The sequence below is a fragment of the Oreochromis aureus genome, linkage group 6, assembly GCF_013358895.1.
Source record: "Oreochromis aureus strain Israel breed Guangdong linkage group 6, ZZ_aureus, whole genome shotgun sequence".
Lineage (NCBI taxonomy): Eukaryota > Metazoa > Chordata > Actinopteri > Cichliformes > Cichlidae > Oreochromis > Oreochromis aureus.
This window is the reverse complement of record NC_052947.1, coordinates 6,737,320-6,749,461: the sequence shown is the minus strand read 5'-3', so window position 1 is coordinate 6,749,461 and position 12,142 is coordinate 6,737,320. Positions and strand designations below refer to the sequence as shown.

General features: G+C 38.3%; 2 protein-coding genes across 2 annotated transcripts in view; one reads left to right on the top strand and one right to left on the bottom strand.

The window, feature by feature from the left end:
- Positions 1–3,882, top strand: part of LOC116315588 (zinc finger protein 665-like) — a 57,178-nt gene extending 53,296 nt beyond the window's left edge. The window contains exon 6 of the transcript XR_005613518.1: positions 3,341–3,882. The gene's annotated coding sequence lies outside the window, so the exon portion shown is untranslated. The remainder of the gene's footprint in view (positions 1–3,340) is intronic.
- Positions 3,883–4,008: 126 nt separating this feature from the next.
- Positions 4,009–11,898, bottom strand: LOC116315592 (B-cell receptor CD22-like). Its single transcript, XM_039614048.1, has 7 exons — positions 11,604–11,898; positions 8,688–8,897; positions 5,764–6,021; positions 4,906–5,166; positions 4,483–4,743; positions 4,266–4,347; positions 4,009–4,172 (listed from the first exon to the last, which is right to left on the bottom strand). The coding sequence occupies exons 3-7, from the start codon at positions 5,972–5,974 to the stop codon at positions 4,061–4,063; spliced, it is 927 nt and encodes a 308-aa protein (XP_039469982.1). The 5' UTR covers positions 5,975–6,021; positions 8,688–8,897; positions 11,604–11,898; the 3' UTR covers positions 4,009–4,060.
- Positions 11,899–12,142: the final 244 nt, after the last annotated feature.

Here is a 12,142-nt window from a genome sequence, read left to right as displayed (position 1 = left end):
GTTCGGCTTTGTTTGTTTAGCGGGCTTCTCTTGGATTTACGTAACTGCTCGCTTAATCGCGGCTTATTTTCGTGTGTTTGGTGGTTGTAGAAATGGTTTATATGACATTTTAGCTGAGATTCTGAGGTTTCTGTGGATACCACACATGTCTGGACTTATATTTCTCAACCCGCGTTATAACCGATTAAACGTGATCTCCTCCTTTTTGCCCCGGTATCACGGGCGTGGGGCTTAAGTGGTTAAACGTCAAAATCTATCATTAGATTTTTTGTGACACAACAGTGGTGAGTGTTCCCACCTTCTGCTCTTTAGAACTTAACGCAATTTTTCCGTTTTTGAGTTTTGGACATGATTTTGGAGTATATCTTGGCAGTAGCGATTTACTGCAAAGTAAAGCTACCGGAAATGTACAACCCCACATCCGGCCTCAAACCAGGAAGTTAGCATTTTCTCGTGCACATAGTCAATACTCAAGACAAACAGAATAATCTGCACCAAGACAACCAAAGTCAACTGGATACCATTCATCACCATTTCCAATTTCCCTAAAAATGAGACAAAAAATATTGGATGAGGAAAACATCAGTGTGATATCAGTGTTCTCAACCCTTTGGTCAATCTTCATTCTCCTTGTACCAGGTGTAACTTGCTGCTGGGTAAACATCACTGCTACAGCTCAGTCACTGAACTGCCCTCAGCTATCTCACCACACAGGCTCAATGAGACCGATAGATGTCTTGGACCAAAAATAATAAGTGTTAAATAGCTCATATAAAGGCTGAATAATTGTCCAACTCTAACAACTCTTCAAGCTTCAAGCTAATGTCTTCTGTACATTGGAGTTATCTGTGGTAGAGTGTATGTACTTCACCCAGAAATAATCATTGTCTTGCACTGTTGTGCATTTTATGGTAAATTTGTATCTTTAAATTTGGGTAAATTATCAGCCTTTTTTAATAAGTCAAACATCCTTTGTTTAAGCTTTTTTGTAGACATGGGTCAAAATTTGTCATATTGTGTGTGAAACTGGTATACAGTGTACTTATGCAACAATCTTGACTCACCCTTCATGTCTTCATCCCAGACTTTCTTGGCATTTTGTAAAGTGGTCTGGAGCAATAGTAGTTCCCCAGGCTTTCCTGTGTGTGTGTGTGTGTGTGTGTGTGTGTGTGTGTGTGTGTGTGTGTGTGTGTGTGTGTGTGTGTGTGTGCGCCAGTTAACACTGACTTTTGACTCATTCAAGCATAAAAAAGTCCTCTAGCTCAAAATATGAACCCGTGTTTCGTCTGCATATAACAAACAACTTAGCAAACAACAATATTAAATTGTACTTTTTGGAACTTTGTCATCAATTGTTTCCATTTCTTTAGCAGAATCTACAAAAAGAAAATGCTACAGAAGAGACAATTTGACTGACATGAAAAATGTTCATACCATCAAGGTATTTCCAAAAGTGCTACTATAATTTATTGTAATATATCTGAAAATAAATAGATTATGAATTCCTCTTGTAAAACCTTGACCAAATGAAACATGGTGCTCATGATTAATGAGATTTTCATACCAGATCGCTCAAGGATATTTGGTACAATGTAGGGAGTGTTAAAGGGAGAGAGCTTGCTGATTTGATGATAAGAAAGAAAGATAGAGATATCATTTGTGTACAGGACCAGGTGAAAGGGAAGAAAGATCAGATAGTGTAATGTGTTCAAAACTGGAAATTAAAGGGGTGATGTTGTATGTTGTTAGTGCATATGGACGCCGGTTAGAACGAGAGATATTCTGGAGTAAGTTGGATGAAATGGTGGGAAGTTTCTCCAGTGGGAAGAGTTTGGTGATTGGAGAAGAGGTGACGAGGAGGTGTTGGGTTGATATGGTGTTACGGGGGAGAAATGCAGAAGGACATCTCTAGAAGTGAGTATATTAGAGGGACAGCTCAGGTTGAGCAGTTACAAGAAAAAGTTAGAGAGGTTGAGATGGTTTAGTCATGTGCAGAAGAGGAATAGTGGATATGCTGGACAATGGATGTTTAAGACGAAGCTGCCCAGCAGGAGGAAAAGAGGAAGACCTCAGAGGAGGTTGATGGATTAGTGAAGGAAGATATTCAGAGGGTTGGTGTGACAGAAGAGAATGCTTGAGATAGGATGAGATGGAGGCAGATGATCTGTTGTGGTGAGCCCTAAAAGGATTAAATAATACAGCTGTTAATACTGCTGCAAACATATTGTGAGATTATTATATTATCTTATGCCACCTTATACTTCTAATCAAAGAATTGTTGAATCATTATACGGCTATAGGCCACATTATGCCTTGGATTAAAGATTGTGAAATCATTACACTCTTTTATGATGCACTATACTGCTGAGTTATAAGAAATGCTGTTTGTGTAGAATCATGGCCTTCCTTTTCTGATTACAAAGAGAACAGAACATACCTTAGAGGTTTTCTGCCCCATCTCATCAGGAGGAGATAAAACAGGAAGCCAAGGCTGTCACGTAAGAGAGAAAGAATGTGAGTTTAGTGTGGAGGGGGGCCAAAGACTTCACAGAGTTACAACAATATTTATTTTTCTCTCTATTTTTTGTGATTCAAATATTGATACTATTTATACCCATCTATACTATATAATAATAATAAATAATAATAATAATTTCACAGGAGACAGGCAGTGATTGCCCAGTGTGCATTTCCACCTCGTTCAATTGCTCAGTCCACTAGAATTGTGAGAAACGGTCAGACACTTTGAGATCTGGCGGACACCCTCCTGTCCACATCTCCCGTCTGGACGTTTATGGTCGAAGTGTTGTATGGAATAATGAGAACTGTTGATTGAGCATTTATACACCGAGTGTTGTTCTTCCTTCAGCCCAAAGATCAAAGAATTGGGATATTTAATTGGATTTTTTAAAATGAATGAAAAACAGTGATGAAATTACATCATTTACAAAAAATATTTTATTATTTTATTGTTATGGGTTTGATCAATCAAATCCTAAAATGGAAGGTACAACACAAAAATGTGTACAAATCGTGAATGGCTGTGCTTATTTTGTGAAGTCATTATTTGGTTTGTTTTTTTCAGACACTTTGAGTAAACCACAGTCATTGTTCATGAATGTTTGACTGTACTGTACAGTGTAAATGTATCTTCCCCATTTCCTTGATATCTTGTTCTGTGAAGGGAAAAAAGGATTTACATGATCAGTTTCTAATCAGATGTTTCCTTTAATTGTACGGCAATGAAAACTGTATCTCACCCTTTGGCTCTACTGGAATTGTCACATTTGACAGCAGTGTATTCAGCTTCACTGGCCTCTTCATCTTTGTGTCCGTATAGCTGACCTCGGCCGATGTTGGAGTACAGAGCGTCTGCCTGATTCTGAGAGAAGCGGATGGTGCTGTAGTGAAGGTCATCCTGGTGACCTGATGGTTCTCCTTCTGCTACAGCTGACGGGGTGTCGTACACTGGATCCATGTTCACCTGATGAAACCAGAACTTGATACTTACTGTAGAAATACTTCAATAGGTATCGAGAGTTTCTGGTGACTTTTATGAAATGAATTGTTCTTGATTTTTTTATTGATTATGGTCAATACTTCTTTTTTGAGAAAATTAAAAATACATGTTTAGACCACACAAGGTTTTAAAAATAATCAATGTGATAAACTATGTCAGAATTAACATGTTATAGGTGGTTAGATACTTAAAATATTAGTATTTACATTTAAGTGATGATCTGTTTGCTGGTATTTTCAAAAAAGCTATCCATTTTGATTATTATTATTATTATTTTAAGATCTTTGCCTTCAAAATAAAGTGCATTGGGGTGACTGTTGCTGAGCTTTGGCACTATATAAATAAAATTCAATTCAATTCAATTTGACCTCATCGTCCTGTTCCATTTATTACCACAATGCAAAACAAATTAGAAATCCCATTGCACTGCAGTCTAATATGTGTTGCTCACATTGATCAGCAGGGAATGTAGAAATGCAGGAAAACATATTGTGCTGAGATTACAATGCTCCAAAATCACTCCAAGGTGACAGCTTTATTTTAAGGTGTGTTTTTAAAGTGTTTTTCTTTCACAGTGGAATACTTTCTCACCTGTTCTTCACTGGACGGTTTCTCTCCATCTTTACTCTGTTGTGTGAACCACTTACATTTTCTAAATAGGAGACAAGAATTCAATGTAACAGCACATTTATGTATCAAAGAGATGATAGACTAATTGATTCATAAGAATCACAGAACTGCTCACCTAATGCACAGGAAGACCATGACCAGTGTGATAGCAAGGAAAACAGCAGTGATTGTACCAGTAACTGCTGCTTTCCGTGTACCTGAGAAGTCACAAAGGATAATAGAAACAAATCAGGAACATCAGAAAATTCTCATACATGACTATACACTTAAAAGGTGTTCACCTGCATAGAGATCATTCTCATACTAAAACCATTCAAAAAACTCTAACTCACTTGCTACAGCAATCAGATGTAAGGTGGACCTATGTTGTCCTCTTAAGTTCTGGGCATTACAGTAATAACTCCCACTGTGTTCAGTTCTAAAATCAGTAATAGTGAAGTTCTGTCCTGATGCTTTTGGTGAGCTTTCATTCTCCTTGTACCAGGTGTAATTAGCTGCTGGGTTAGCATCACTGCTACAGGTCAGAGTGACTGAACTGCCCTCCACTATCTCAGCAGAGGGACTCACTGACACAGAGGGAAGCCTCGGAGGATCTGGGAAAGAGCAAATAAGAGTGTATGCATATATATGTGTCTTTCTATCTATTTATCTATCTATCTATTTATCCATCCATCCATCTAGATAGATAGATAGATATGCATATACATTTGTACATAGATACAAATACTTGAAGTGAAAAATCGAATTCTTCTTACACTTAACATCTATGAATAGAGAATTTGAGGTTATCTGTCCATACTGATTCTCAGACTTGCATGAGTAATTCCCGCTGTCCTCTGAGCTGATGGCAGTGAAATGATAGATGCTTACTGGGCTTGCAAGCAGGGGTTGGTTCTCCTTGTACCAGGTGTGTTTAGCTGCTGGGTTAGCATCAGTGCTACAAGTCAGATTGACTGAATCTCCCTCCACTATCATACCAGAAGGTGTCATTAACACAATGGACGTCTTTGGACCATCTGCAAGATAGATCACAAATTTTAGGTAGATTGTATGTTGCAGTGTGTGGGGCAAGGTATTGTGATAAAGCCCTTTAAAACATTCAAATAAAATTGTAAATTGTATTATTTTTTAACTGCTTCTTCACGAGCTATTACTGCTCAGTGTGTCCTAATGCATGACCAGGACTGAACTACCAGCCATCCAAGACCTCTACAGACAGGAAGGCCCTCCAGGTCTACTCTGATCCCAGCCACACACTGTTCATGCTCCTGCCAGGAGGTACAGGAGCATCCACACCCACATCAGCAGATTCAAGGACAGTTTCTAACCACAAGCCATCAGACTACTGAACTGCTCAAAGTATTTTTACAGTAGTTTTAGTAATTTGTATTTATTTATTCTGCTGTTTTTATATTTTTATATATTTATAAAAAAAAAATATTTTTGCCTTAATTACTTTATCTGCTACTTTGCTGATAATAATGTGCCATTGTGCCACCTTCATATGACAAATAAAACTTGAAACTCAATGTTAATAATGACAAGTATGAAGAAGGTGGGCATCATATGGACTTCTTTTTATTTTGCATTTACATAAATCATTCTTTACTCACATTTTACATTAATGAAGATGTATTCAGATATCCTCTTTCCCAGCACATTTTCAGCTGTACAGTAATATTCTCCAGAATCAGAGGGTTGGATGGACTGGAAGAACAGCTGTTTTTCTTTACTGACCAGTGTTTGAGCCTTCCTGTACCAGGAATACTTAGGTAATGGGTTAGCTTCACTGCTGCAGGTCAGAGACACTAAACTGCCCTTCATGATGTCACCAGGAGCTGTCCTCGTCACCGAGGGAACCTTTGGAGCGTCTGGACAACAAAACATACATGAATGTGTTTTTAGTCTTTAACTGTGTGTCACTGTCCAGAATGTTGATGGTTGAGCTGCACCAGCTACTGGAAATTCTGTCGCTTGTGCCTGTTTTAAATAACTGTGAAAAGATGCATACTATAATTTCTTCTACAGAGTATTCTGGTGTTGCCACTCATCCTGGTTAACTACAAATAAAAATGAAAGAAACATAATATAGTATTTTCTAACCTCATATTATAACCTCATCAGCAATACACAATCTTCACGAAAGTGAACACATATCTAGAGGCAAAATAAACCTGCTATAGGAAGCCAGTGCCATAAGTGTACCAACAAACACAACACAGTCGAGTCGCTGCCAGTCTTATCTTTGCTAAAGATACAAATATGAGCAGCAAGAGTGCGTGAACAAATTTTGCTGGAATGATCATGTCAAAATAGAAACTGAATGCTGTGTTTGGAGTAGAGATGGCACGATACCACTTTTTAATATCCGATACCGATTCCGATATCATAAATTTGGATATCTGTCGATACCGATATGAATCCGATATAGCGTATTTTGTCAATAGAACAGTTTTTTTTATAAATATCTTGCTGCATTTTGTATAAGTTCATACTCAAGTTTTAAAAAACAAGAGACTGAAGCTATTCTGCTATACCTGTATGCAAAAAATACACTGCATCCAAAACATTTTATAGTTCAGCAACACTGATCAATCTAATAAATTAAAACCTACACTATCCTCTCTATTCTGGTATTTTAAAGAGTACTTAGTGGAAATATTAAGCAACCTAACTAATAGGGTTGCCAACTCCCAAGAAAAATATTACAGAACCAACCCCGCCCTTAATCGATGTAATCAACTTTAATTTAATGTAAGATGTGTAAGACAAATGCACAGAAATCAATTATTTTTCTACAATAATTAAGTAGATTCAACATCTTTCTTCAACAGAATTGCAGACTGCACAGGTACCTTCTCAAAAGAAAAAATACTATAGCTTACTAGGGTATATTAGACTTATTAGTTACTATATACAATAATGAATTTCTATACATTTATTCAGATGATGACCTTTGTTGTAAGATTCAGATAATTATTTATTCAAAGTTTTTAAATGACATAAAAAAGAAAAGTATTTCTTTGTGCCCCCCTCTCCCTGTTAATGCCCAACCTGGCCCCCTGGCAAAACTTTATTAGACCCGAGCCTGCACAGTCAGCTACGTAAAAAAGGATCCTGGTGTTATTTGTCTCTCGGAAACAGTTCATAACTTCCCTTCAACTCATTCATGTCACAAAAGGTAAACCTGTTTCTCCATCACCTGTTCAGCTCTGATGATTTAGTAAGGACATGTCCTGGTTTCATCTTCATGTTTCCCTCTCACCACACATCCAAATGGATATCATGACCAGCAGCTTTTACAGCTGTGGCTCCAGCAAACATCAGCTGATACTAGATATTAATATTAAATACATTCTAACAACAGCTTTTCACGGTTAAACGTGATGCTGTTGTTTATCTGCTGGTCTGTTCTTTCTAGTGCAAAGTGGGCGATAAACAAACAAGAAAGACGGGACTTGCGACAGAAAAGCCGATCAGCTGATCGTTGATCAGTTTCATGTTTGAAGTAATAACAGGAGAGGGAGGGGGAGTGAATGAGAGAAGTAGATGCAACTGCGCAGCAAAGACAGAATAACTCCAGCTTTGTGTCTATTTTTCAATTCTAGCTGAAGTACGGGACAAATCGCTTCCTTTTCACCTCAATATGGAACTCTGATGGCCAGTCCAGCTGTGGCTCCATATATCAGTTAAGCTTAATGTGGAAATACTATGCAAACATTCAGAGATGAACTTACACACTTGCTTTACTTCTCTGGGATAGTTTTCGCCGAGATGAAATGCCGCGGTTAGGAAGCATGTAGCGAGGCTCCAAATGCTCCAACAGACCACAGGCAGGTCTCGCAGACAACAGCCGCTCTATCACGTGACACATACTGCTCAAATGCGCCGAGCTGGGTTACGCCAAGTTGCGCATTTTGTGAGGTGATTTTGTGATACTTCGGATGGGATTACATTTTTTATTTCTCTCCGATATCCGATCCAGTAATTTAGGTCAGTATCGGACCGATACCGATATGTAATATCGGATCGGTCCATCTCTAGTTTGGAGAAAGGAAAGCACTGTTTCCCAGGACAAAAACTGGTCATCTGCGAAGCAGTCTGATAGGCTGCTAATCACATAGGCTGAGCCTTTTTTTTGCTGTATCCACACTAGGACAACTCTCCATCATCAACAGAGCAATGAATTTTGGATTATTCTAGCAAATTCTAGAGTAAAATAGCAGTAACTGATATCTGTGAATTAAATCTAAGAAGCAGTTGAGCAGTAAGACAAAGTTGTTTCACTGCTGGATTACAAACAACCAAAGATAACTTTCAGGATTAGTCAAAGATCACTGGATAAGATGGATGGATACAATCAATTTAATCATTTGATGTTTTTTTAATTTCTTGGTTTCTCTTTAAATATGTTTCATATACAATACTTATCATATTTCCTACTTGTACATTATTCACATGATTTAATCTGTCTGTAATATAACAACTGACGATCAAAGATGATCATTTGTTAAGTGGCACTGTGAAGTAAACTCACACACTGGGTTAGAGCGGTGACCCTCGTAAGCACAGGAGTAGCTGTCGGGACCATCAGCATATTTTGTGTATAAGGAAGAAGATTCTCCAAGAATTTCCTCTTCATTCTTATACCAGACAAAGAATGAATGACCAGAAGGAAAACAGCTGCTCTGACAGATCAGCTGTGGGCTAGTGGAGGACCAAACCACCTGTACCTGTACATCTGGATCTGCAAAGAAAAATGACAGAAGGAAAAAAATGATAGTGGGGTTCTGAAACGTTTCAACTTTTTACTGTTATTGTTATCCACAATATTAGAAGAGTGCAATGCAGAGCTGGACTGGCCATCGGGCATACCGGGCATTTGCCCGGTGGGCCGCTGGCGATTTTTTGTTTTTATGGGCCGATGGACTTTTTTTTTTTTTGGAAGGGTATATATAATGAAAGGTGTTGGATTGGCCAATTGGTCATGATCGACTCTGGGCTGGACCAATTACAGCCGAGGAGGCCGGATGCACCCTCCCCCTTGTTTAGCAATCTTATAGACGAACTAAAGAAAATGGAGAACAAAAAAAGGAAAGGAGGTGTTTATGAAAATATCACTAAATCTGTCATTTATTAATTTTAATATTAATTAATGATCATGTCTCACCTCTAGTGTTCTTGGTCTTAATTTAAGGTTTTTCCTATAGCGATTGACAGATCACGTGACTTTCGCGCATTGCATGCCGGGAACTCGAGGCAAAACAATCCAAGTACCGCATCAAATGCAAGCATTTGCACCACCGCAAAATGTTCATTCTCCGGTTCCAATACCTTCTTGATTTTTCTTTGCCGCACAAAAAAGGAATGTACAAAACTAAGGAGAATAATGCCGGTCCGTACAAAGACAGACTCGACAAAAAGGCAAAGAAAAGAGACGAGGAAAAAATCAAAGGAGTGAGAGGGTCAGACCCTTAGGAGCACACAGAGTGGACAAAAGACGTTAGCGTGCTGCCCAACTTTCACCACGCTCAGATTTATAATTATACGGTTCTTGGAGTGAGTGCATACACTCATGAAGTTTTTAGTAACTTCAGGTCACTGCAACAAGCCCAGGTACAGTTTACCGACGGATGGGTACAGGACCTTGAAATGCACCGTGTAGAACGAAAGACCATCGTACAAACAAAGGTAAGTTTACCAGTCTCACAAATCATCGTCATAAATACACAATCGTTAACCGTTTATTAATATAACCTTTGAGCTCAACGGTAATTAATTAGTAGTGGAAATAATTTCTGGTACGCATTACAGAAATGTAGCAGTGACAATAATATTGTATGCTGTAATCGCACTGGACAATTAGTGATACAAAACAACTGTTTTATCCTGTGAATAAAAGTATATGTTTTTGTCAATGTACCGTGGTAATAACAGAAGCGAAACGCAATATTGTGTCAGGACAATTCACTATTTATGCACAATAAATAAAGGAGCATAGCGGACAATTTCTGTTCAGCGCCAGACTTGCTTGTAACCTATATCACCAATTATGTTAAGAAAAGTGAGGTATTAACTACTACAAAACACTGACCTTTGGGGGAATGCTTGGAGCAGACTAACATGTGAGCTGGAGTGTTCTGGGACGTTATATTTGGTATATCCAGACCATCCGTCGGCTCTTATTTGAGCTTATGGCTTAAAAATTTCTCTTCAACGACGTAATCCGATAAAAAAGACGATCTCTTTACCCATCGGCTTCCCGTGGCTGTCATGCGACCGGCTTTTGCAGTTAATAATACAACAGCTTCTTGCCATTTTTTGGGTTTCTTTTTATCGCTGTGTAACTGAGTTCAATTGAAAGCCTGCGTGCGCTAGTACCTCTTGCCTCAAGTTCCCAGAATCCTTTGCGGTTTTACCCCTGAATGACGTCACATTTTCAATCTCTATCCTGGTGGGCCGGTCTCTAGTCAAAATGCCCGGGCCGATTTTTTGTCCCAGTCCAGCCCTGGTGCAATGGTAAACTGAAAACTGCTCCAGCAAAGAAACAACTTCATTATGCTGCTAACACAAGCATCTGCACATATAGCATGGTATCACTAAGCTAGCCAAGAACCCAGAGTGATGCTAAAAATGAGCGTATGCCAGCACAGCAGCCAGACCCTTTAAATCAGCATCAGAATTAAGTTTCTACACAAATGAAGAATGTGTCTTGGTGTCATGATGCAAAAGAAAGTGGTACAGAAATAGAATACAGAATATATAAAATATTAATATAATAAATATGAATATAAGTGCACACAATAGAAATATACACTATCTACCTAAAGATATTAGAATATAAATCAGTGTAAGCATGTAACGGTTATGAGCAGGACGAGGAAGGAAACTGTTCTTGTAACAAGAAACAAAGGCACTGATGAGCAGTCAGGCTTGCACCACTGTAGCCTAACCTTCATTTCTGCTTGCATATGTTTCTACAGTAGAACAACTGAGGCGATGGCTTTGAAGTATCGTTAGGCTGTTTTTCATCTTTTTGGTTTTTGAGGGTCTTTTGATGTTGTTTTGTTTTGTTGTTGGGTTGGTGTTTGTAAACACTAAAAGAAAAATGGTATGTGTGTCCTCATAAGGACAGAGATTTGTGTTGGTACGTGAAACTGTAGCGTAAGATTCAAAGTGTTGACTGGTAATAATGTGGCAGTGTGTTTTAGTTCATTTTACAGAGTAACGTGAAATTAATGGACTGCATTACTTTTAAGAAAAGTAATGAGTGACGTGTAATACAGTGCTTTTTTTTTTGTAATAACTACCCCAATACTGATTGTAAGTTTACTAAGAGGATATATGGTTGTCATTCACATACAATATACACTATCTACATGTTGACAATAACACTGCACTATACATAGTATAGGGTTATAATACAGATTAATAATTATTGGTCAGTCAGTACCTGTGACAGTCAGAGTTGTTCCAGGTGAAATGTTTCCCCATTGAAATGATTGCGTTGTGAATTTGAAGCGATATTCTGCAGAGTCAGTCTTTCTCAAGTCACTGATTCTCAGAGTGGAGTGTCCTTTCTCTCTTTCAAGGAACTGAAAACGATCTGCATGCTGGGAGTCTTTACTAAGGTCCCATAGTAGAAAGTGAGTTCTCAACCAATGACTACGATCAGGTCTGAACCAGAATTTTGACACAACAGGATCTGTGTGATAGTATGTGCAAGAAATGTTCACTGATGAGCCTTTGAAGGCACAGATTCTTCTTTCAGTGTAATTCACTCTGTTGCAGTACTGATTATAGCCACCTGAAAAACAGAATCCTTTAAGATTGCCAAGAAAACACAGTTTTGCATACATTTATTGTCTTTGAACAGTCTTGTCCATGTTAAAGATATCTTGCTACAGTACATTAAGGAACAGATGTACATAATAAATATTGCATCAGCGCAATCTGGGTTCTGGCATTTGAAAAGTATTGTGTGTATTTACA